We start from the raw sequence: 24,687 nt of genomic DNA, 5'->3' as shown, positions 1-24,687 counted from the left end.
GAGAGTTTGTAACTCACTAAGATAATTTAGGGCAGAAATACACAAGTACCTCCTTCCCTCTCCCTAAAAATGAACCTTTATGCTTTCCTTAAGCAATACCTTACCCTTCTTGGGTTTACTAGAATATTTTTTTGTTGGTTAATAGCAAATTTTGTGTGTAAGTGCATTCTAGCAACTCTTTGCCCTGTACTGCAATTCCTCTTTTGTTACAGTGGAGCTTTGTTCATAAATAACATGCCAGGTGAAAGCTTTAATTCATATTTTGAATTTAAACACCCACATTGTGTTGCTCACATCATGAAATCAATTAGTACATCATCAAATTGTGTCCTGTATTTTTAAAATGTACTTGCAAAGAATTATGCATGCCATCTCCTTAAAAACCACTGCCACAAAATAAGCAACAGGGTGCAGAGGTTATGACCAAACTGAGTGAGAGCCTACTGCTGACTAGGCACCCCTACCCACTATAAAAGAGGCAGCTCTGGACTTGTGCATAAGGTGATAGGCTCCCATCACAGGTGAGTGTATGCACTGAGACCTCTGTTTGTACTGTTATTGATAAGTCTGTAAAGTTGATGTACTGCTGATTGCTTATGCACTCTGTCCACAAGTCTTTGGCAGAGTTATCGTGGTGGTATTCTTGAGTGGACAGCATCTTTCCAAAACAATTTTTTAACACATTTGAAAAGTAGTTTCTTCAAAAAAAAAAAAAACAATGACTTAGTTTGTAATGTCATCTAACACACACACTGTCTCATCACATATGTACAATATTATCAGTAAGACCATACTAATTCTCTGGTTGTGAAGGGCAGTTGAGTTCAAATATATTATTTAAATTGAAAGATGTTTTGCTGCCTTTACCCTTTACTGGTCTCACATTCACTGAATTTCCATAACTAAAATTTGAAATTACAAACTGAAACACTTCTCATGTTTGATCATCTTTTTATAGCATCTTGCAACTCCACCAGAGACTGTGCCATTCATTCTTCTTTGGAGCTTGGTGAGGTAAAAGATCTTCACCATCAGCTTGATAGTAGACCATAGCTGTACCATGCTAATATGTTTACAGTACAGTGTACTCTTTATCTTTTCAGTGTCCACTAAAGTGCCATCATGAGCACAGACGCAGAGATGGCGGCCTATGGCAAGGCCGCTCTCTACCTCAGGAAGTCAGAGAGGGAGAGGATTGAGGCACAGGCTGCTCCATTTGATGCCAAAACAGCCTATTTCTGTGTAGATGAGGCTGAGATGTACGTCAAGTGTAAACTTACGAAGAAGGAGGGTGGCAAAGCCACATGTGAAACTGACGGTGGAAAGGTAGGCCATTCATTTTTAAACTTTTTAAGCAAAACTTCCAAATTGATTTCCTCTAAGACTATTTCTATACAGTAGGAGGATATTTTTTTTTTCCAATCAATATGTTTGTGGAACATTTAGTGAACTAGTAAATTATCATTGTATTTCAGATTTGCACTGACACTGTTAACAACAATGACATCCATCCAATGAACTTTATTCATTTAAAATGCTCTCTTAAAATGCTTTCTTCCCATTCAGACTGTCACTGTAAAAGAGGATGACATCCATCCAAGGAACCCCCCAAAGTATGATAAAATTGAGGACATGGCCATGATGACCCACCTCAACGAGCCCTGTGTGTTGTATAACCTCAAAGAGCGTTATGCATCCTGGATGATCTACGTGAGTTTCCATTACATAATGCCAATTTAATGTGTATGTACAAATAAATATGTGAATTCAAATGTTAATTCTAGGTTTATGCTCTCAACTATTACAGACCTACTCTGGGTTGTTCTGTGTCGTCGTGAATCCCTACAAGTGGCTTCCTGTGTATGATCCTGAAGTTGTGGCAGCATACAGAGGCAAGAAGAGGGTTGAGGCTCCACCCCACATCTTCTCCATCTCTGACAATGCCTATCAGTTCATGCTCACAGGTAAGATCAAACACACTAGTGTTAAAATATAAATAAAGAAGTAAAATTTGCCTTTAGCAAAAACTTACTGAAGGAACAATAAAAATGGAACTTGTGAAGCATATATGTTTGTATTTCAGATCGTGAAAACCAGTCTGTCCTGATTACGTGAGTATAGAACCATCTGTCATTCTAAATCTTTATAAACTTTATGATACTTAAGCAGAATCTTGATAATGTGTTTCTTATACCCAGTGGAGAATCTGGTGCCGGAAAGACTGTCAACACCAAACGTGTCATCCAGTACTTTGCAACAATTGCGGCTCTTGGAGCTAAGAAGGCTGAGCCAACACCTGGAAAAATGCAGGTTAATTGTTTTGTTTTTTTAAATACTGTTTCTCAGAGGAAGGTTCATTTTAATTTCTTTAGCTCATGTACCTCATATCTCCTCTTGCAGGGCTCCCTTGAGGACCAGATCGTTGCTGCCAACCCTCTGCTGGAGGCCTATGGTAATGCCAAGACTGTGAGGAATGACAACTCCTCTCGTTTTGTAAGTACCGGTGGAAATACCTTGAGATGTTTTTTTGTTGCAAAGTTACAAAAAATAATGTTATTAATGATCTGGCTGTCTAGGGTAAATTCATTAGGATCCACTTTGGCACTACTGGCAAGCTGGCTTCAGCTGATATTGAAACTTGTAAGTCTTAACCATGGGGAGAGTTAAGATTCATCTGGAGAGAAATGTGGTCTCTGATAGAGTAATACATTATAATATAATGCTGTGAACTCAAAGTTTTTGGTTAATTTTCTTTATTCTCAGATCTGCTGGAGAAGTCCCGTGTCACCTTCCAGCTGTCTGCTGAGAGGAGCTACCATATCTTCTATCAGCTGATGACTGGCCACAGGGCTGATGTTCTGGGTATGTTATAACACAAATTTGTAATTAATAATAATTAATAATTTGTAAAAATAGAAATTTAAAATAAAAAATGTATGTTTATGTATTTCTACTCTTGTTCTTTAGAGGCTCTTCTGATCACCACCAACCCCTATGACTATCCAATGATCAGTCAGGGTGAAATCACTGTCAAAAGCATCAATGATGTGGAGGAGTACGATGCTACTGATGTAAGACAACAATTTAGTTTAAGAGATAGCATACCAGGTAAAATGGTTCCCTGTACCAATAACTTTGCTTTGTTGACATTGCAGATGGCTATTGACATTTTGGGCTTCACCCCTGAGGAGAAGAATGGCATTTACAAGCTGACTGGAGCTGTGATGCATCATGGCAACATGAAATTCAAGCAGAAGCAGCGCGAGGAGCAGGCCGAACCTGATGGCACTGAGGGTAACTGCTTAAATTATGTATTCTCATCATGGAAGTTTTAAATACTACACAAGTTAAAGCATATTTAGCACCTCTCATGTTTCTTTCTATCAGTGGCCGACAAAATTGCCTACCTTCTGGGCCTGAACTCAGCCGATATGCTGAAAGCTCTGTGCTACCCAAGAGTCAAGGTCGGAAATGAGATGGTGACCAAAGGTCAGACCGTGCCACAGGTAATGAAAAAGAATCTTTGAAAATACTTGCATTTTGGTGTGAAAATAATATTCTGAGAATTAAATCATTTTTGTTTGTAGGTCAACAATGCTGTCAGTGCTCTGTGCAAGTCCATCTATGAGAAAATGTTCTTGTGGATGGTCATCCGTATCAATGAGATGCTGGACACAAAGCAGCCAAGACAGTTCTTCATTGGAGTGTTGGATATCGCTGGATTTGAGATCTTTGATGTAAGTAATAAAAACACATCAGTATTGATGATATATAAACACAACATGCCCAATCGACTGAGTATCCACCTGTATACTATAGTTCAACAGCTTGGAGCAACTCTGCATCAACTTCACCAATGAGAAACTGCAACAGTTCTTCAACCATCACATGTTTGTCCTGGAGCAAGAGGAGTACAAGAAGGAAGGCATTGAGTGGGAGTTCATTGACTTTGGTATGGACTTGGCTGCCTGCATTGAGCTTATTGAGAAGGTAAGCAGCCACTTGGGTAAACCCGATTTCTTAAATCATGTGCATATGTTTACTGCCCCAATTTAATTTTTAACATGAAATGAATGAAAAACTCTCCTCAGCCAATGGGCATCTTCTCCATCCTTGAAGAGGAGTGCATGTTCCCCAAGGCCTCTGACACAACTTTCAAGAACAAGCTGCATGATCAGCATCTTGGCAAGACCAAGGCCTTTGAGAAGCCAAAGCCTGGAAAGGGCAAGGCTGAAGCTCACTTCTCCCTGGTTCACTATGCTGGTACAGTGGACTACAATATCAATGGCTGGCTGGACAAGAACAAGGACCCCCTGAATGACTCAGTTGTTCAGCTCTACCAGAAATCTTCAAACAAACTGCTGGCAATGTTGTATGCCACTCACGGTGCAGCCGATGGTAAGAAAGAAGAGCACTGAATATACAATACAGATACTGTGTTTCAACATAATAAAACAATCCCTAGCAGACAGATGGTTTCAGTAACATTATGTGCATTTTTCGTAAAAAAAAAAATCCACTATTTTCAACTATTATTGGTACAAGAAAGTGCGCAACATGGTTGAAATTACTGTATCTTTATTAACTATCAGCAGTTCATCAGAGAGTGCAGTTTAAAATGTTATATGAGATGCATTAAATTTGCATTGATTGGTAAGAATGTGTGTGTCTTTAACATTTGGTTTGGGACTGATATTATGTTGATGACTGCAGTGTAGTAATATATTTATTCATGTGACTTAATTTAAGAATCTTCACCCTTTACGCAACAAAGACTTCTTTCAGCAGTTACTGCAGTGCTGTTTATTCAAGGCCATTAATGAAATACAATGATTTGTGAAACAGAGGCTGCTGCCGGTGGCAAGAAGGGTGGTAAGAAGAAGGGTGGTTCCTTCCAGACTGTGTCTGCTCTCTTCAGAGTATGTATTGTTTCATATCTCTGAATAATAATTAAAGACGTCATGTTAAAAAACTGATGACCTATTATCTCATGATGCTGACCCACAGGAGAACTTGGGCAAGCTGATGACCAACTTGAGGAGCACTCACCCCCATTTTGTCCGTTGCCTGATTCCTAATGAGACAAAGACCCCAGGTAAAAAACACATATCCCAGTTTTGAGCATTACATCTAGGATGGTAACGTAAATAAATGTTTAAATAAAATAAATGTGCAATATGCAGGTCTTATGGAGAACTTCTTGGTCATCCACCAGCTGAGGTGTAACGGTGTGCTGGAGGGCATCAGAATCTGCAGAAAGGGCTTCCCCAGCAGAATCCTCTACGGTGACTTTAAGCAGAGGTGACTGTAGTTTTCATTATAAGCAAGTCAATTTGACTTCAGAAAAGGTATGGTGGTGGAAAAACAATGGGAAAAGCGACAAGGTTCATATAAGTCACAACATATTTTTCTTGCAGATACAAAGTATTGAATGCTAGTGTCATCCCCGAGGGACAGTTCATTGACAACAAGAAAGCTTCAGAGAAGCTGCTGGGCTCTATTGATGTGGACCACACTCAGTACAAGTTTGGACACACAAAGGTAAATTCTTATAGTCAGTATTAAGAGATTTTGCCATCTGGTGTATTTATGTTTACTGATGTCTAAATTCCTACATTTGACAACATAGGTGTTCTTCAAAGCTGGTCTGCTGGGTACCCTGGAGGAGATGAGAGATGAGAAACTAGCTGAATTGGTGACCATGACTCAGGCTCTCTGCAGAGGATATGTCATGAGGAAGGAGTTTGTTAAGATGATGGAGAGGAGGTGGGATCCTCATACAGTACACTAAACTGTAGTGTCCAATCATAACACTACAATACAGATATTCTTGTCAAAATTTTATCCTCAGCTAAGTCACATATCAGTAGAAATGACACATTATCTACTTTCATTTTCCAGAGAATCTATTTACTCCATCCAGTACAATATTCGTTCATTCATGAATGTGAAGAACTGGCCATGGCTGAAACTGTACTTCAAGGTCAAGCCTCTTCTGAAGAGTGCTGAGACTGAGAAGGAGCTGCAGCAGATGAAGGAGAACTATGACAAGATGCAAACAGACCTGGCTGCTGCTCTGGCCAAGAAGAAGGAACTGGAAGAGAAGATGGTTTCCCTGCTGCAGGAAAAGAATGACCTGCAACTGCAAGTGGCATCTGTGAGTAGGAAAAAAGAGCTTGTGTTCTGTTATTTTCAGATATCTCAGTGAGATAAGAAGAGACCAGATACGTATCTTGTTCTCTGATTGCCTTGCCAAAGTTGATGATGACTCAATGAAAAATGAACAAAAAACTTATAAATATTAAAATCTTTAACAAAAACAATAACTAATAAATGCATTGTGTGTGTTCCAAATGTACTATAGGAAATTGACAATCTAGCAGATGCTGAGGAAAGGTGCGAGGGGCTCATTAAGAGCAAGATCCAGCTTGAGGCCAAACTCAAAGAGACAGGGGAGAGACTGGAGGATGAAGAGGAAATGAATGCTGAGCTGACTGCCAAGAAGAGGAAACTGGAGGATGAATGCTCTGAGCTGAAGAAAGACATTGATGACTTGGAGCTCACCTTGGCTAAAGTGGAGAAGGAGAAACATGCCACAGAAAACAAGGTTGAAATCATATTAAACCTATTTCCTTTTTAAATATAAATCATATGGTTATACAGTGAGGGAAATAATGACCTTCCACATCATTTCAGGTGAAAAACCTGACAGAGGAGATGGCATCTCAAGATGAAACCATTGCCAAGTTGACCAAGGAGAAGAAAGCCCTCCAAGAGGCCCACCAGCAAACACTTGATGATCTCCAGGCAGAGGAAGACAAAGTCAACACTCTGACCAAGGCCAAGACAAAGCTGGAACAGCAAGTGGACGATGTAAGAAAACCATTGCTTTCACAGTTATTAAAGTATAAAGCAGTTTGGGTCTTAATACTAATGATGACTATTTTTTATTTCAAAAGCTTGAGGGATCTTTGGAGCAAGAGAAGAAGCTCCGCATGGACCTTGAGAGAGCCAAGAGAAAGCTTGAGGGAGATCTGAAACTGGCCCAGGAATCTATAATGGATCTGGAAAATGACAAGCAACAATCTGATGAGAAAATCAAGAAGTATGCGTTTTGTTATTTTTGATATTTGATTTTACTATAACCATAATGCAACATAATGATCCAAAGTCAGCCATGACAGTAAAAAAAAAGTTCTCCTCTTCCAGGAAGGACTTTGAGACCAGCCAGCTCCTCAGCAAAATTGAGGATGAACAGTCTCTTGGTGCTCAGCTTCAGAAGAAGATCAAGGAACTCCAGGTAACATATTTGACATGAATATTAAAGTGAGTTTATCAAAAACAACACGCTCAAGCTAATAAGCTTCCTTGATATTATTATCATCAAATCTAGGCTCGCATTGAGGAGCTTGAGGAGGAGATTGAGGCTGAGAGGGCTGCTCGTGCTAAGGTGGAGAAGCAGAGGGCTGACCTCTCCAGGGAGCTTGAGGAGATCAGCGAGAGGCTTGAAGAGGCTGGTGGAGCAACAGCTGCTCAGATTGAGATGAGCAAGAAGCGTGAGGCTGAGTTCCAGAAGCTGCGTCGTGATCTTGAAGAATCCACCTTGCAGCATGAAGCCACCGCAGCAGCTCTCCGCAAGAAGCAGGCTGACAGTGTTGCAGAGCTGGGTGAGCAGATTGACAACCTCCAGCGTGTCAAGCAGAAGCTGGAGAAGGAAAAGAGCGAGTACAAGATGGAGATCGATGACCTCTCCAGCAACATGGAGAATGTTGCTAAAGCAAAGGTGAGCAAATGAAGGATTTGCTTTTCATTTAGCTCAGAAATATGGTCTATAAGTATTAAAAAAGGCAGGACCTTGAAATGTAAAGAAATACTCAACAGAAATATTGTTGTTTATAGGGCAACTTGGAGAAAATGTGCAGGACTCTTGAGGACCAGTTGAGTGAGCTCAAAGCCAAAAATGATGAGAATGTTCGCCAGCTGAATGATGTCAACACACAGAGGGCCAGACTGCAGACAGAGAATGGTGAGGCACCTGTGCACCTGTAATGAGAAGTACTCTACAGGGAAGGCCGATTATTTTAACTGAGCAGTTTTTACATTATCCTTTAGGTGAGTTTGCCCGCCAGGTTGAGGAGAAGGAAGCTCTTGTTTCCCAGCTGACCAGAGGCAAGCAGGCCTTCACTCAGCAGATTGAGGAGCTGAAGAGGCATGTTGAGGAGGAAGTGAAGGTACGAAAAGTTTACATGTCCTGTTTTTACGTTTTAAGAGGTAATGAATTGAGTTCTTTTCAACTGCAGTCATTAAAAAATATGTACAGTACATTCTAATAAATTTCAAAAAATTAAAGCTCAATCATATTCGAAATTCAACAGCAAAACCATCCATACAGACATATTGCTATAATTGCTAACTGAAATCTTTTTTGTGAATTACATTTTTGGTGGTTAATGAAAAGAAAATCAATATTACTTTATGCTGAGTACACATTTAGATGCTCTTTGTATGCTTCATAAGTAAATTACAAATGTTCTGTCATGTTCAATAGGCAAAGAACGCCCTGGCCCATGCTGTTCAGTCAGCCCGTCACGACTGTGATCTGCTCAGAGAGCAGTATGAGGAGGAACAGGAGGCCAAGGCTGAGCTGCAGCGTGGAATGTCCAAGGCCAACAGCGAGGTGGCTCAGTGGAGAAGCAAATATGAGACTGATGCTATCCAGCGCACTGAGGAGCTAGAGGAGGCCAAGTACATAAAACTATGCTAGTTTTCATAAATAAATATGGTTTCAATTCAATATTCACTTCAGATATTTTTTGCAAAATTAAATCTACTTTTTCACTACAGGAAAAAGCTTGCCCAGCGCCTGCAGGATGCTGAGGAATCCATTGAGGCTGTGAACTCCAAGTGTGCCTCTCTGGAGAAGACCAAGCAGAGGCTGCAGGGTGAGGTGGAGGACCTCATGATTGATGTGGAGAGAGCTAATGCTCTGGCTGCAAACCTTGACAAGAAGCAGAGGAACTTTGATAAGGTAAATGGTTAAACTGGTAATTATAACTAGTTTTATCACAAGAAACACAAACCTATGTCATTAACTAACCATTTATCAACCCATATAATTTTAGGTCCTGGCAGAATGGAAGCAGAAGTATGAGGAGGGTCAGGCAGAGCTGGAAGGAGCTCAGAAGGAGGCTCGCTCTCTCAACACAGAAATGTTCAAGCTGAAGAACTCCTATGAGGAGGCTCTGGATCATCTGGAGACCATGAAGAGAGAGAACAAGAACCTGCAGCGTATGTTATTTTTACTACACTTGTGTGTTTTCTTCTCTGTCCCTTACAAGTCCTAGTTTATGAACCTGTTTGGCCTGTACACATGAAAACTGTATTAGTGCCAATATTGCAATTCAAGGAGACACTCATACCTTCAGAATGTGATTTGACCCATGGTTTGCCTCCTCTGAACTTGAAGGATAATTAAGAATTACACTTCGACATTTGACTTCTGTCCTACAGAACAGACCACTTCTGTATGTCACATCACATCACATCACATCACATCACGTCACGTGTTTTGGTTTTAATTGTTCCACAGAGGAGATCTCAGATCTGACTGAACAGATTGGTGAGAGTGGAAAGAGCATCCACGAGCTGGAGAAAGCCAAGAAGACTGTGGAGACTGAGAAGTCTGAAATTCAGACAGCACTGGAGGAGGCTGAGGTAAAATCTTGATTACAGTATAAGACCACTCACATGATAAAAGAGCATCTATCTGAGAGCATATATGTAACCATTGTTTTGAGGTTGTTTCTGCAAAAGATAAGTTTTGGTTTGTTTGTGACTTTTTAAGGGCACACTAGAGCACGAGGAGGCCAAAATTCTTCGCGTTCAGCTTGAGCTCAACCAGATCAAAGGTGAGATTGACAGGAAGTTGGCAGAAAAGGATGAGGAGATGGAGCAGATCAAGAGGAACAGCCAGAGAGTGATTGACTCCATGCAGAGCACTCTGGATTCTGAGGTCAGGAGCAGAAATGATGCCCTCAGAGTCAAGAAGAAGATGGAGGGAGACCTGAATGAGATGGAGATTCAGCTGAGCCATTCCAACAGGCAGGCCGCCGAGGCCCAGAAACAGCTGAGGAATGTCCAGGGACAGCTCAAGGTGAGTTTTGTTTGATTACTTATTTAATTAGTTTAGAATAGAAGACAAATAAGTGAACTTTTTTCTTTTCTTTTCAATGTCAGGATGCCCAACTGCACCTTGACGATGCTCTCAGAGGACAGGAAGACATGAAGGAGCAGGTTTCCATGGTGGAACGCAGAAATGGCCTGATGATGGCTGAGATTGAGGAGCTGAGAGTTGCTCTGGAGCAGACAGAGAGGGGCCGCAAAGTGGCTGAGCAGGAGTTGGTTGATGCCAGTGAGCGTGTTGGACTGCTTCACTCTCAGGTTTGCTGTCATTAATTCAAAAGAAACTAATACTTTGAATACATTATAATAACAGTATGTTATTAAACACGGCTTTTCTTGAACATGCAGAACACCAGTCTTATGAACACCAAGAAGAAGCTGGAGTCTGACCTTGTCCAGGTTCAGGGTGAAGTAGATGATGCTGTCCAGGAAGCCAGAAATGCTGAGGAGAAAGCCAAAAAGGCGATCACTGATGTGAGTTTACATCTCTACCTCACCTATGTTATGTTATTGGTCTACTTCTGTGCACTGTTAATGTTAAGTTTATCATAGATAATGAATGATTAGAGAACACTATTGTTTTAGGCTGCCATGATGGCGGAGGAGCTGAAGAAGGAGCAGGACACCAGTGCTCACCTGGAGAGGATGAAAAAGAACCTGGAAGTCACAGTCAAGGACCTGCAGCACCGTCTGGATGAGGCTGAGAACCTAGCCATGAAGGGTGGCAAGAAGCAGCTCCAGAAACTGGAGGCCAGGGTATGCACTTCATGTACCTTAAATGCTCAAAATACACAAGGTTTAGAATGTAAAATGCACTTTCAATGTGTAGAGGAAAAAAACTTCTCAGTACTATTTTTGATGAATCATCACATTTCAGGTGCGTGAGCTGGAAGCTGAAGTTGAGGCTGAGCAGAGGCGTGGAGCTGATGCTGTAAAAGGAGTCCGCAAATATGAGAGGAGAGTGAAGGAGCTGACCTACCAGGTAATTTATTATTCAACTAAAAACTTTAATGAGTTCTTAATGGTTTGATTCTGCCACTATCCTTCACTGATAACAATCCTTTATCTGTGTAGACTGAGGAGGACAAGAAGAATGTGAACAGACTTCAGGACCTGGTGGACAAGCTGCAGCTCAAAGTCAAGTCTTACAAGAGACAGTCTGAGGAGGCTGTAAGTGAAGTGTTTTATTATTTACATAGCACAAATTAATAACGACACAAAGAAACCATAATACAATGGAATATTAAAAAATACAAAATACTGTGACTCACCTCCCTTCACAGGAGGAGCAGGCCAACACTCACATGTCCAAGCTGAGGAAGGTTCAGCATGAGCTGGAGGAGGCTCAGGAGCGTGCTGACATCGCTGAGTCCCAGGTCAATAAGATGAGAGCCAAGAGCCGTGAAGCTGGAAAGGTAACCATTTATCAATGGGCACTCACAATTAATGGGTTTTTAAGTTAATTCATATGTATTCTTTATAACATTATTTATTCATTTGCATAGATTGTGTTGAGATTTTAAAAATATAGTATGTCCTATGATGAGTCATTTTTCTTTTTCTTCCTTTTTTTTCTAGTCTGACAGCGCCGAGTAAAAAAAAACATCACCTGGAGACTTTTGACAGTATTCATAAAATATGAACTTGCTGTTGAATTGTCTTGCAATGTCAATAAACTGTATATAAAAATATTGACTCTGTATTACTTACGCTGTTTTTTTTTTTATACAAGTCATACAGTATTCAACACAGCAGTTAGGTGAAGCTACATCAGTTGACTTGTTTTAACTGCTTATCTGGTTTGCTGGGTGGGGAGCTCTTACAGTTCAACATTAATATTTTCCTTCATCTTAATAATAGTGATTCATGCTCACAGGGCAAGGAGAGCACTTGGCTTGGTGTTCCCCATAGCTGCTTTTAATATGAGTGACAGCAGTGTCAGGTTCAACCTTAAAAGACACCTTCACATTTTATGGAGTAGAAATGAAGAGTCATCATTTCAGTATACAGTAAATACAGTATTATAGGCTAAATATAACATTAAGAACCACAATTTATATCCATTCTCAATTTATTTATACAGTACAAATGGATATATTAAACTAGGATTGCTACCTCATTGTTGCATGCCTCCATGAATCAGTCAAGTTGCAGTTACAGTTTGAATCCATGTCTGTCCAGACTCATATGTAGTCATCATGACAGTGGACAAAAACTGAGGTTGCTGCAAACAAATTACACATTCTAAAACGTGGATGCTACATACACACACATATCCTTAACCCAGCAGCGAAGAAAATCTATACAATCACCACTTTCAAAATGGACACCCAATGGATAAGTGTCACCGATTTAGTATCTGGCCAAATGTCTCCCCTTCACTATGATGGCACAGTGAAGCTGACCTTTAACCTTTTAGATATAAATTGTCATCATGTCATCATTTTATCCTATAGTTTATTTATGTAAAATTTTGTCCTCATTATCTTTTGAATTATTGTGTCATGCCTAAGAACTTTTTTTTTTTTTTTGAGGTCACAGTGACCTTGACCAGCTCATCCTTAAGTCCAAATAGACATTTGTGCCAAATTAGAGGAAATCCCCTCAGGTTTTTGAAATATCTTGTTCATGAGAATGAGACAGATGCTTGGTCACAGTGACCTTTGACCACCAAAATCGAATCAGTTCATCGTTAAGTCCAAGCGAACATCTGTGACATAGGGCTGGGCGATATGGGCTTTAGGCTGAATGGCAAAACATGATATATATCTCAGTATTTTCTACGAAATGGGCTACATGTTCAGTTGCATGATCCACGGCTAAAGTCCCCTGATATTTTTGCTGCATGTGTTTTTCCACAGCAGGGCAGGTAAGAGAAGTTTAGAGGTGTTTCATTTCATTTTATTATATTTATTTATTTATACAGGAAAAGAAACAAAAGCAACATTGTGTGTTAAAGTTAAAACTGGCCTGAGTCATTTAAAAACTGGTTTTCAGCAGGTTCCTGTTATGCAACAAAAACCCATTACAATATAAAATACAAACAGAAATAATCAGCAGAGGCAAAACAACAAAATGTAGGCAGCTACATAGAGTAGGGGACTGAAATGGAGATATGGGATTAAAATCAGTGGTTGCAGGTCTGTCCTTCCATCAGATAGTGTTTAAATGTGTGTTTGAAATGTGTAAATTAATTAACAGACAGATTTAATGGGGGAGCAGCTCTGTGTCTCTCTGATTGTTGCTGGAAAACTTTTGAGTAAGTAAATGGGGCAGAGCTGTGCGGAGAGTGTGACAGAGGAGAGATCCACACTGGTATGTCTAAATTTATATCTTGCTTCAGGGAGTTCTTTGAAATATTGGTTTCACAAGACCCAATAATGAAATATTGGGTTCACAAGAAAGGGATGGACATACCGACGGATAGATAGACAGACAACCCGAAAACATAATGCCTCTGGCCCTGGCTATCGCCGGTGCGGGGGCATTAAAACTCAGTATGCTACAGATTTAGCTGAAGATGGTCCAACTGGCTGACTTTCACCACTTACTCCCATCAATGTAGCGTCGCAACAAGAAGTCATATAAAGCAGAACACATTTAATGCAAAATGTAAAAATATGAAAGACAATTTTATTACAAATTTGAATGGGCACATCTACAGCGCGTAATAGAGCCACTTGCTTTTTGTGGACAGTGTCCCCCATAGCTTCATTCTTAATCTAGGCTGGTATTCAGTAGTATTAAAATAGGAAAACTGACAAAACCTAAAATTAGTCTTTGAAAGTTGCGATTAAAAACTATTACTGATCTAAGTCTGCACACAGTCAGACCTTGCACACTGGGGTAAATCTAAATTTCTTAAACACTGTATCTAAGTGACATTTAATATAAACACATGCATGTTCTATAAAGAAAAAAAACAGCTTACCTTATGTAATTAGTGCCAAAAATCTGAAATGTTAATGTGATGATCCTCCAATAATCTTTGTGAAAATACTGCCTCCTCAATGCAATTTTGCATTTCACAGCAAAAATGCCAGTTGCATAGTCTATAGCTAACCAAAGCCATTTCAGAGCTGTCAGCAAGCATGAACTGTACAGAAAGACTTACAGGCTCCCTCATCAATGGAAATAATTGGAAACACCATTTCACTGTTATCACTGCATGATAACAAAGCCAAAACATCTGTGCATACATTGCACAAAGCCTTCAAACACTTAACTGTACAAGCCATATATTCTAAATTCATTGGCTATACACATCACTGTATCTGCCATTTGTAAAACGGGACTTGCTTTTGTGGTTAAAACAGTTGTCTCGCATTACTGATGAAATGAGCCAACTACGCAGGCATATAGCACCTTAAGTACCCCCTTATATGTACTCCCTCTGTCTCTGTCATCAGTTTATGCTTACTGACACATGAGGACAGACTTGCAGATGCCTTTCTATTTTCGATCATGCTGTACAACCTTGAAAGTGTGGGCAGTCATCAAATAATACACAGCCCCCCGACAAAATCTGATATCTCCCCCACAGCACTGCTCATACAAATATCAAGTATGTCAAACGTAAAGAGATTTAGAAGTTGAAGAAGTTCTATTTTAATGAGAGCCAACCGGTGCTTAAATTAAAGCCAGTCACTGAAAGGCAAAACATACACAACAGAACATTATATGTTGACTGTTTGTTTGTGGATTTTACTGTACTGTGATATAAGTATTGTAGGCCCACTTTCATACATTAGCCTAATAGTTGTCTTTCTTTTAAATCAAATTATTTTCACTAGTGCACAACAAGCTTACAGAAATGTAGGACAATTGAACCTTTTTTATTCATCAAGCTTTTCACTTTTTTTTTTTTTTTTGGGACCATTTCAGCTTCAGTCTCCACAACATTTTTTGCTACCCATCCAGACTACCGTGGTTTAGACAATGTGACTGGATTGAATCTCATTTAAACTGGTTTAAAGGTGCTTCTTAAGGCCAATTTCCACCAGATGCGTGTTGGTTGCGTCTCCGCTCCGGCACGGCAGCGGAGCCGATAGGATTCCATTCTAGTCAATGTGTGTGTTTCCACCGGCTGCGGCTGTGCTGCGTTCCGGCTCCGTCTCAGCTCCGGCACTCCGGAGCCCTCCGCGACAGATACGCAGGACTTCTATTTTTGCCGGACGCCGGAGCACAACGCAGCAATTCAGCACAAAGCAGATCGTGCGGGGCAGGAAGTCGTGCACAGAAACACGATAAAATATCCAGTTAATTTTCAAAATAAAATACACAGTGTTCACGGCGGATCATATTTCCCTGCACTACACCTTAAAAACTACATAATGGGCAGAGGCAGGCCTGAAGTCAACAGGTCAGAGGTTTTCAGACGTCATTTCACCCCATGAACACCATGGACGAGGACATATTAATCATGGCAGTGCACCGAGATGTCTTCCGGCGGAGCTGCACCGCACCGCACAGCAAACGCAGCCGGTGGGTATTGACGAACGGCGGAGCACGCAGCGGATAACCAGCGCTGCCGTTCCGCAACGGACACGCATCCAGTGGAAATCCGGCGTTAGTCTAATATATACATTACATTATATACATTATTACATACATTACAACTAAGGGTGATGTGATTGATGATAACTGATAAAAGAAACATTTATATATCGTGTTAATAATACACATGTGCTAATATCATCTAGATAATCCAGTCCCTCTTAAATAATTTCCATTTCTTTCCATTCTTGATTTGTCTCCCTCGCCGAACGCTATCTGGTTGCCTTTTCATGATCTGTTGAGTGTAACTGCTATTTTTGTGCAACTTTATACAGTTAAACCACACTTGTATTTTGAGTGTAATTCATTTTCATAGTTTTGTATCTTGTAAACTTGCCATAAATTTCCATAACTTACCTCACATACAGTATTGACTAGGTCTCAAAAAGTCTCATTAATGTATCAATAGCCCTAACCTGATTTCATGACTGAAAACTGAGCTTCAAGGGCCTAGCTATCCCTGCCTAGAGCCATTATGACGGACACTGGGAAAAGAATTTCCTCAAAACTGCATAGTCACCCAGTTTAACACATGCAGCTTTTCTCAGCTACTAAAAAAGTGATGATTTGCAGTCACCCCCCCCCATGGACCAATTATTGAAAAATGCTCGCTAAAGTGCCCTCTTGGGAGCCAAAACGCGCACTAAAGTGCCCTCCTGGGAGCCAAAACGCACGCTAAAGTGCTCTCCTGGGAGCCAAAATGCGCGCTAAAGTGCCCTTCTTTTTCTTTTTGCTCCTGCCCTTCAAAAAGTCTGTGCACGCCACTGATAAACACAGTTTCAAGGTGGTTTGAGAGTCTCTAATTTAGCATCAAACGAAATGTCCCCCATTCTCTTCCTGAGTTATGAGGATGAACAATGGCCTGAAAAGTGGTTTTGCAGAATTTTATGTCACAGTGAAGTTGTCCTTTGACCTTTCATATATCAAATGTCATTACTTCATCCCAATCATATTAGACATTTGTGTGAAAATTTGTCATAATTAGAGTATGAATTCTTGAGTTATGGTGAAACACGCATTTTGCAGAGCAGGATCTCACTCCGAAGTCCTCTAAATCCAACGCTTGGGCAGTGACTTGCAGCATCAGAACCCAACGACAAAAAAGCGTCCTTTAACGTCGGCACGATACGTGGCTGGTTGCCATTACAGTGGTGGAACTTGACACAGTGTCCCAGAACGTCAAAAACCAATGCATTCAAGGTACCTTGCATGTTGTATGTGGACGTGGAAAGTCCATGAGCAAAATGTCAATATGTGAGGTCACATGCAGTCAAAGTGACCTTGACCTTTGTTCTTTTAATACCAAAATCTAATCACCTCATCATTGACATTTGTGCCAAATTTAAAGAAATTCCCTTTAGGCCTTCTTGAGACATTGTGTTCACAAAAACAGGATGGATGGATGGATGGATGGATGGATGGACAACCTGAGAACATAATGCCTCTGGCCACAGCTATTGCTGATGCAGAGGCATAACAATTGAAGTTGCAGAGTCTGATTTACCCACTAAAGCGCATCACCTTTATGTTAACACCCAGTGCTTTGTTGTACTTTTATTTTTGTTTTTTCTCTAGCTGCACAAGCTCTGGTTCAAGAAACAAAAACATGCATCAAGTCCAATAAGTCATCCTTTCTTCTCTTGTTAATGTCCATTTGTTGTTTCATCAGAATGTTTTCCATATCCAGAGGATTACTGTATCAGCCTCGCTTAGTCATTCCCACGACTAACAAGGCAGTATGAGCTTGTCAGACTGTCTATGTTTGGCAATAAATTAAGATTAGACAATATTTCCTTAACTGAGCATTTTTAAAGGAATTTTGGAATTGGATCAAAACTATGTATGAGTGTCAACGTTTAACAATGATGACAGGTTATACTGGGAAAGGTTGGTAGGTCAATTGGCCTCCACAAAGGCAAGGAAGCCTGTGGAGCCCTAAGGAGAGTTCCCTCTTTTCTCGTAGAACTATGGCTACAATGCAGAACCCTTATTATCCTTATTATTTCAGGTGGAGGGTACCTTTAACTACAACAACACTCAACATTCTATAGTACTGCAATATAACATACCCACTCTACTGTAAGACCAGGGCTTAAAACAAGTGAAGCAATACAGTCATTTTCCTGTTTTAGTTGTGGCTCCTTAATGCTATCTGTCAAGTCTGCACATTTCTGGCAATTCTATCCGACCCCAGGACAATTACAATGAACATACACAATATATTGAATAAAATATAATGCCTGGCAATGGCCTTACCTTACATACACAGACATTATTCTTTCTATTCAAGAACGTTCCAGAAATGAATAGATCATTAAGGAAATAAATCTCCTTAAACTTGGGATATGATGTTAACAACATATCTAAATGTGTCCTATAAATATATCCTTCTCTCTGTGCCAAATAAGAATCACTGCTCCCTCCCTTGGCTGGATTTATTTTTGACCATGGTAATACCTCGTGATCTCCTGGTAAGATGAAAAATAATAAGCCAAGTCTGTGCAAATCTTGGAAATGAAAGTTGATCCTGGATATGATCCCAGACTTTCCCTTTATTAAGTCATGAGTCAGTTGGTCATTCAGAATAAACTCTTTCAATAAAAAACACTGTCTTTTTTACTCTTTACAGCAAAATATTCATGCCATTTGTGAGGAACATATTTCTGGTGTTAAATTATCTGAGTTGGCAATCCATCTTCAAGTCTGTTCCCAAGAGATACATAACACTTGTCCAGTGTTAATGGAAAGACCATGACCCTGAATTTTATTTCAGATATTTGAGATTTGCATGTCCTGTAACTATACACCAGTGACATTTCAAGGCTTCTCCAAATTTAAAACTCATTACTGGCTGTGATATCAAAATTAATAGGGCACAGGTGCCTACCATGAACTGATCATTACATCAAATAATCCGCCAAGGAAGCAGTGCACTTTTTTTAATTCACCACTAGGAATACTGTTGATAAAATTGATGTACTCAGTATTTATAAGCACAGTTAAGTTCTAAAATGTATCAGCTATACAATATTGTTATCTGTTGGTGAAAGTATTTCTTTAACAAGTGCAGTGATTATCAATTTTGAAGATTGTGTTCAAGAAATTTGAGGTTATATATCAATAATACAGATATACATATAAAGTAAATCAACAAATGTGACAACATTTATATCTTTGGAATATAAATAATTTCACACAGTACTTGGTGTATGTTGGTATATATCATTAGACTATTAAATGAAATTCAATATCCCTAAATATTTAGATGGGGTTCAACTGCATTTGTTATATAATAAAAAAAATAAATAAAAAGATATTTCTATTGTCATACAACTTTGTAAAATGTTGCATACATATGTAGGGAAAAAAAGCGTGTGTCTTAATCTATATGCACTGAACATATCAGTATCAAGCACCAAGGTCAAGCATTCCTGACCAAATTGAGAGGGACCCTTTAGCTGACGAGGCAGACTCGTTGTGTATAAAAACAGCAGCTCTACACGTCTGCTCCAACTGATTGGCATCAAAGACGGGTGAGTGCAGTCAACTGTTCCTATAGCATGTAGTACGTATAGTATGTATACCATGTCTCTATCACATTATCACTATTAATTCAAATATGCCGCCGCAGTGTTTCACTTTTTAATTACTTTGCTTAACTTAAACCATTATTTACATTAGGTTTTGTATGTAAAATGTATTTTTTACAATCTTAAAAGAAAAATTACAAAACAAAGAAAGACTTACCCAAAACTTCTTTTGCAGCATCCTGATATACACAGGAAAACAAGGAATTTCTTTTTGCATCAACTGAGGTAAATTCTTCAAAACAAAAGTAATGGAAATGAATCAATTGTCTGTAAAAAATTTATGACTTACATTTGAATTTCTCATATTTTCAGTCTCCACTAAAGTGCCACCATGAGCACAGACGCGGAGATGGAGCAGTATGGCCCTGCGGCCATTTACCTCCGAAAACCAGAGAGGGAGAGGATTGAGGCCCAGACTGCTCCATTTGATGCTAAAACAGCCTTCTTTGTGACTGATCCTGATGAAATGTATGTCAAGGGCAAACTTGTCAGTAAAGAGGGTGGCAAAGCCACGGTTGAGACAGAAGGGGGAAAGGTAGGTGAACTTATTAATAGACCCTAAATAAACAAAACTTTATATGAAATGACTTTCAAAATCTCAAAACATTTTTACTATATTTCCAATTCAGTCAGTCACTGTAAAAGAGGACGACATCCATCCCAGGAATCCTCCAAAGTTCGATAAGATGGAGGACATGGCCATGATGACCCACCTCAACGAGCCATCTGTGTTGTATAACCTCAAAGAGCGCTATGCATCATGGATGATCTACGTAGGTTTTTACTTGGCTACAATGTGTATATAATGGAGAAATAATTTAGATTTGCAGATGCAAATGTTTACTTGTTTTATTTATTCCCAACTATTACAGACCTACTCTGGGTTGTTCTGCGTCGTCGTGAACCCCTACAAGTGGCTTCCTGTGTACGATGCTCAGGTTGTGGGAGCATACAGAGGCAAGAAGAGGATTGAGGCTCCACCCCACATCTTCTCCATCTCTGACAATGCCTATCAGTTCATGCTCACAGGTAAAATCAAAATTACTAGTGTTAAAGAGTCTACATACTGAGAAGCAGAATTTAACTTTAACCTAAGAACAATAGAAATGAAACTGATACGAAGCATATGTTTGTGTTACAGATCGTGAGAACCAGTCTGTCCTGATTACGTGAGTTTAAACAAACTGCTAAAACTTTGTATTCACATAATATTTTCTGTATGTATATATCTTCTGTATGTATTATAATTTCATTTCTGCAGTTTTACATCTCAGATTCTCATTTTTCACCTGCATGGTTTTCTTTTATACATATTGAATGAGCATTATTGAAGGGAGCCTGAGATCTAAGATTTTCTCTTTACCTGACCGTGAATAAATTAAACTTTATGATAATGAAGCTGTTTCTAACACCCCAGTGGAGAATCTGGTGCCGGAAAGACTGTCAACACAAAACGTGTCATCCAGTACTTTGCAACAATTGCAGCTCTTGGATCTAAGTCTAAGGCTGAGGCACAACCCGGTAAAATGCAGGTAAAATTGGTTATCTAAGATATAACTGTTTGTGAAAGTACAGTTGTTTTAGCTGTTTATCTCATGGAACTCACATCTTCTCTTACAGGGCTCCCTGGAGGACCAGATCATTGCAGCCAACCCTCTGCTGGAGGCCTATGGTAATGCCAAGACTGTGAGGAATGACAACTCCTCTCGGTTTGTAAGTGATAACATCAAGGAATCACTCTGAGATTTTTTCTAATTGCTCTCTTATAAATGTGATGCTTATAAGGATCTGATTGTCTAGGGTAAATTCATCAGGATCCACTTTGGCTCCTCTGGCAAGCTGGCTTCAGCTGATATTGAAACATGTAAGTCTTAACTGCAGTGTAAGTTGAGAATTATGTGAAACAATGATGAATTTATACATGAGGTGACAAAAGTGTAGCAAGTGAAACTTCAGGGTTGCATTATGGATAAATTATACTGCAATTTAAGTACAGAAGGAAGAACATTTCATTTACTTATGTAATTATCTATGATTTTGTCATCCAGATTGACCTTAGTGTACTGTAATTTTGTAGCATTAGTCTATTATGTGCACACATCAATAGCACAACTGTCCATCCTGGAAGAGGGATCCTTCCTCTGTTGCACTTCCATTTTTACCCCCGATTAAGAAATTATTTAGGGAGGAGTTTTTGCTTATACCCATCAAGTGTCAGATTTATGATATTGGGCTCTATAAAAATTTGACTTGACTCATAAATTCAGAAATGGCTTTGTTTACGAATTAAAATATTGTTTGACGCTGAACAGTCGATGCATTAGATAACACATGTCTTATAAATACAAGTGATATGGTAGTTTAGTTTTAAGAAGATAAACGGTCATGTTGGGTGGGAATGCATACGAGCAGACAGCAAGAAAGAGATATATACATTCACACAGTAACTGACTGCCATCTGTTGGCAGTCAGTTACTGTCTGGCAACACTTCCTGCCATAACACAGAGGGATTAGAGTGACTACTATAGCTACAGCATGAGTGTGTTTAATATATATAGTATGTGTGGGAGCATATTTCATCTCCACACAACCATATACAGCATAAGAAGGTCAAGATAAGGGATGGACACATGCTTGTAATCACTGAGGTTGGAGGTAAAGCAATAAGAGGGCAAATGCAAAAAGACGGCTGATAAACTGGCTTTAAATAAAAATGAACAGTGTTATGCTCTACTGCTATCATTTTACAGTCTCCAAATGAATTTGTTATTCTTAGATCTGCTGGAGAAGTCCCGCGTCACCTTTCAGTTGTCTGCTGAGAGGAGCTACCATATCTTCTATCAGCTGATGACTGGCCACAAACCTGAGCTCCTGGGTATGTGACTAGATGATATGACCTGGAAAATTTTAACAATACTTGAAATGCTATTACAAGAAGGGGTCAGTTATTGTGGTTCTCGTCTTCCAGAGGCTCTCCTTATCACCACCAACCCCTATGACTACCCAATGATCAGTCAGGGTGAAATCACTGTCAAAAGCATCAATGACGTGGAGGAGTTCATTGCAACAGATGTAAAATCACACTTAACTGTTTTTTTTTAAACTCAATAATAAATCAAAGATTTCAAAATATACATATAAATTTATTTTCTATGTAATGCAGACCGCAATTGACATCTTGGGCTTCTCTGCTGACGAGAAGATAAACATCTACAAGCTAACTGGAGCTGTGATGCATCATGGCAACATGAAATTCAAGCAGAAGCAGCGTGAGGAGCAGGCTGAACCTGATGGCACTGAGGGTAACTGCTTAAATTATGTATTCTCATCATGCAAGTATTTTTGGTGCGTAAAATGCTACACAAATTTAGGTGTATTTAGCACCTCTCATGTTTCTTTCCATCAGTGGCCGATAAAATCGCCTACCTCATGGGCCTGAACTCAGCGGATATGCTGAAAGCTCTGTGCTACCCAAGAGTCAAGGTCGGAAATGAGATGGTGACCAAAGGTCAGACCGTGCCACAGGTAATGAAAAAGAATCTTTGAAAGAATGTTGAAAATACTTGCATTTTGGTGTGAAAATTATTATTCTGAGAAATGTCCACACTTTTTTTTGTAGGTCAACAATGCTGTCAGTGCTCTGTGCAAGTCTGTCTATGAGAAAATGTTCTTGTGGATGGTCATCCGTATCAATGAGATGCTGGACACAAAGCAGCCAAGACAGTTCTTCATTGGAGTGTTGGATATCGCTGGATTTGAGATCTTTGATGTAAGTAATAAAAACACATCAGTATTGATAATATACAAACACAACAAGCCCAATCGACTGAGTATCCACCTGTATACTATAGTTCAACAGCTTGGAGCAACTCTGCATCAACTTCACCAATGAGAAACTGCAACAGTTCTTCAACCACCACATGTTTGTCCTGGAGCAAGAGGAGTACAAGAAGGAAGGCATTGAGTGGGAGTTCATTGACTTTGGTATGGACTTGGCTGCCTGCATTGAGCTTATTGAGAAGGTAAGCAGCCACTCGGGTAAACCCGATTTCTTAAATCATGTGCATATGTTTACTGCCCCAGTTTAATTTTTAACATAGAAGGAATGAAAAACTCTCCTCAGCCAATGGGCATCTTCTCCATCCTTGAAGAGGAGTGCATGTTCCCCAAGGCCTCTGACACAACTTTCAAGAACAAGCTGCATGATCAGCATCTTGGCAAGACCAAGGCCTTTGAAAAGCCAAAGCCTGGAAAGGGCAAGGCTGAAGCTCACTTTGCTCTGGTTCACTATGCTGGTACAGTGGACTACAATATCACTGGCTGGCTGGACAAGAACAAGGACCCCCTGAATGACTCAGTTGTTCAGCTCTACCAGAAATCTTCAAACAAACTGCTGGCAATGCTGTATGCAGCTCACGCTGCAGCTGATGGTAAGAAAGAAGAGCACTGAATATACAATACAGATAGTGTGTTTTAACATAACAAAAGTATCCCTAGCAGACAGATGGTTTCAGTAACATTATGTGCATTTTTTGTAAAAAAAAAAAAAAAAAAAAAAATAATAATAATAATCCACTATTTCTTACTATCATTGGTACAAGAAAGTGCGCAACATGGTTGAAATGACTGTATCTTTATTAACTATTAGCAGTTCATCAGAGAGTGCAGTTTAACATGTTATATGAGATGCATTAAGTTTGCATTGATTGGTAAGAATGTGTGTGTCTATTACATTTGGTTTGGGAGTGATATTATGTTGATGCCTGCAGTGTAGTAATATATTTATTCATGTGACTTAATTTAAGAATCTTCACCCTTTATGCAGCAAAGACTTCTTTCAGCAGTTACTGCAGTGCTGTTTATTCAAGGCCATTAATGAAATACAATGATTTGTGAAACAGAGGCTGCTGCCGGTGGCAAGAAGGGTGGTAAGAAGAAGGGTGGTTCCTTCCAGACTGTGTCTGCTCTCTTCAGAGTATGTATTGTTTCATATCTCTGAATAATAATTAAAGACATCATGTTAAAAAACTGATGACCTATTATCTCATGATGCTGACCCACAGGAGAACCTAGGCAAGCTGATGACCAACTTGAGGAGCACTCACCCCCATTTTGTCCGCTGCCTGATTCCTAATGAAACAAAGACCCCAGGCAAGAAGCCCGCAGTCCTACTGTTTGCACTACCTGTAACACTGTCATAGAAAGAAATATTTTTAACAACATGAATTTGCAACTTTTAGGTCTTATGGAGAACTCCTTGGTCATCCACCAGCTGAGGTGTAACGGTGTGCTGGAGGGCATCAGAATCTGCAGAAAGGGCTTCCCCAGCAGAATCCTCTACGGTGACTTTAAGCAGAG

At 39.7% G+C, this 24,687-nt stretch overlaps 2 protein-coding genes across 3 annotated transcripts in view; both read left to right on the top strand.

The window, feature by feature from the left end:
- The first annotated feature begins 440 nt into the window (after positions 1–440).
- On the top strand, positions 441–11,877 carry LOC125879745 (myosin heavy chain, fast skeletal muscle-like). 2 transcript variants are annotated; one of them, XM_049561788.1, is made up of 41 exons: positions 441–521; positions 959–1,014; positions 1,104–1,326; positions 1,567–1,710; positions 1,808–1,964; positions 2,084–2,111; positions 2,199–2,310; positions 2,401–2,493; positions 2,577–2,640; positions 2,764–2,862; positions 2,968–3,071; positions 3,156–3,294; positions 3,388–3,506; positions 3,588–3,737; positions 3,820–3,990; positions 4,092–4,398; positions 4,846–4,919; positions 5,008–5,095; positions 5,184–5,301; positions 5,418–5,541; positions 5,630–5,766; positions 5,902–6,157; positions 6,365–6,607; positions 6,697–6,873; positions 6,960–7,105; positions 7,210–7,300; positions 7,394–7,783; positions 7,900–8,026; positions 8,113–8,231; positions 8,549–8,745; positions 8,845–9,028; positions 9,123–9,288; positions 9,590–9,714; positions 9,845–10,153; positions 10,237–10,440; positions 10,531–10,656; positions 10,768–10,938; positions 11,060–11,164; positions 11,257–11,352; positions 11,466–11,597; positions 11,761–11,877. In XM_049561788.1, exons 3-41 carry the CDS (start codon positions 1,123–1,125, stop codon positions 11,776–11,778), a joined length of 5,814 nt encoding a protein of 1,937 aa, XP_049417745.1. In that variant the 5' UTR covers positions 441–521; positions 959–1,014; positions 1,104–1,122; the 3' UTR covers positions 11,779–11,877. The 2 variants fall into 2 exon arrangements, with proteins under 2 accessions (XP_049417745.1, XP_049417744.1); XM_049561787.1 differs by having other exon boundaries at positions 2,199–2,493.
- A 7,378-nt stretch (positions 11,878–19,255) lies between these two features.
- The window catches only part of LOC125879800 (myosin heavy chain, fast skeletal muscle), a 12,048-nt gene continuing 6,616 nt past the window's right edge, over positions 19,256–24,687 (top strand). The window contains exons 1-19 of the mRNA XM_049561882.1: positions 19,256–19,271; positions 19,504–19,553; positions 19,641–19,863; positions 19,958–20,101; positions 20,201–20,357; positions 20,470–20,497; positions 20,746–20,860; positions 20,949–21,041; positions 21,129–21,192; positions 22,106–22,204; positions 22,298–22,401; positions 22,493–22,631; positions 22,736–22,854; positions 22,949–23,098; positions 23,181–23,351; positions 23,453–23,759; positions 24,231–24,304; positions 24,393–24,480; positions 24,570–24,687. Coding sequence (XP_049417839.1) covers positions 19,660–19,863; positions 19,958–20,101; positions 20,201–20,357; positions 20,470–20,497; positions 20,746–20,860; positions 20,949–21,041; positions 21,129–21,192; positions 22,106–22,204; positions 22,298–22,401; positions 22,493–22,631; positions 22,736–22,854; positions 22,949–23,098; positions 23,181–23,351; positions 23,453–23,759; positions 24,231–24,304; positions 24,393–24,480; positions 24,570–24,687 — 2,174 coding nt within the window. The 5' untranslated portion in view covers positions 19,256–19,271; positions 19,504–19,553; positions 19,641–19,659. The remainder of the gene's footprint in view (positions 19,272–19,503; positions 19,554–19,640; positions 19,864–19,957; positions 20,102–20,200; positions 20,358–20,469; positions 20,498–20,745; positions 20,861–20,948; positions 21,042–21,128; positions 21,193–22,105; positions 22,205–22,297; positions 22,402–22,492; positions 22,632–22,735; positions 22,855–22,948; positions 23,099–23,180; positions 23,352–23,452; positions 23,760–24,230; positions 24,305–24,392; positions 24,481–24,569) is intronic.

The sequence above is a fragment of the Epinephelus fuscoguttatus genome, linkage group LG19, assembly GCF_011397635.1.
Source record: "Epinephelus fuscoguttatus linkage group LG19, E.fuscoguttatus.final_Chr_v1".
Classification (NCBI taxonomy): Eukaryota; Metazoa; Chordata; class Actinopteri; order Perciformes; family Serranidae; genus Epinephelus; species Epinephelus fuscoguttatus.
Note: the sequence above shows the minus strand (reverse complement) of the source record. Positions and strands in the feature narration are given on the sequence as shown.

Excerpts from the sequence above, each read along its gene's own strand:
- LOC125879745 (XM_049561787.1), top strand. The coding sequence starts at position 1,123 with ATGAGCACAGACGCAGAGATGGCGGCCTATGGCAAGGCCGCTCTCTAC. Across the intron at positions 9,029-9,122 it reads AGCAGAGGAACTTTGATAAG|GTCCTGGCAGAATGGAAGCA; the intron begins GTAAATGGTTAA and ends ATATAATTTTAG. Across the intron at positions 10,154-10,236 it reads ATGTCCAGGGACAGCTCAAG|GATGCCCAACTGCACCTTGA; the intron begins GTGAGTTTTGTT and ends TTTCAATGTCAG.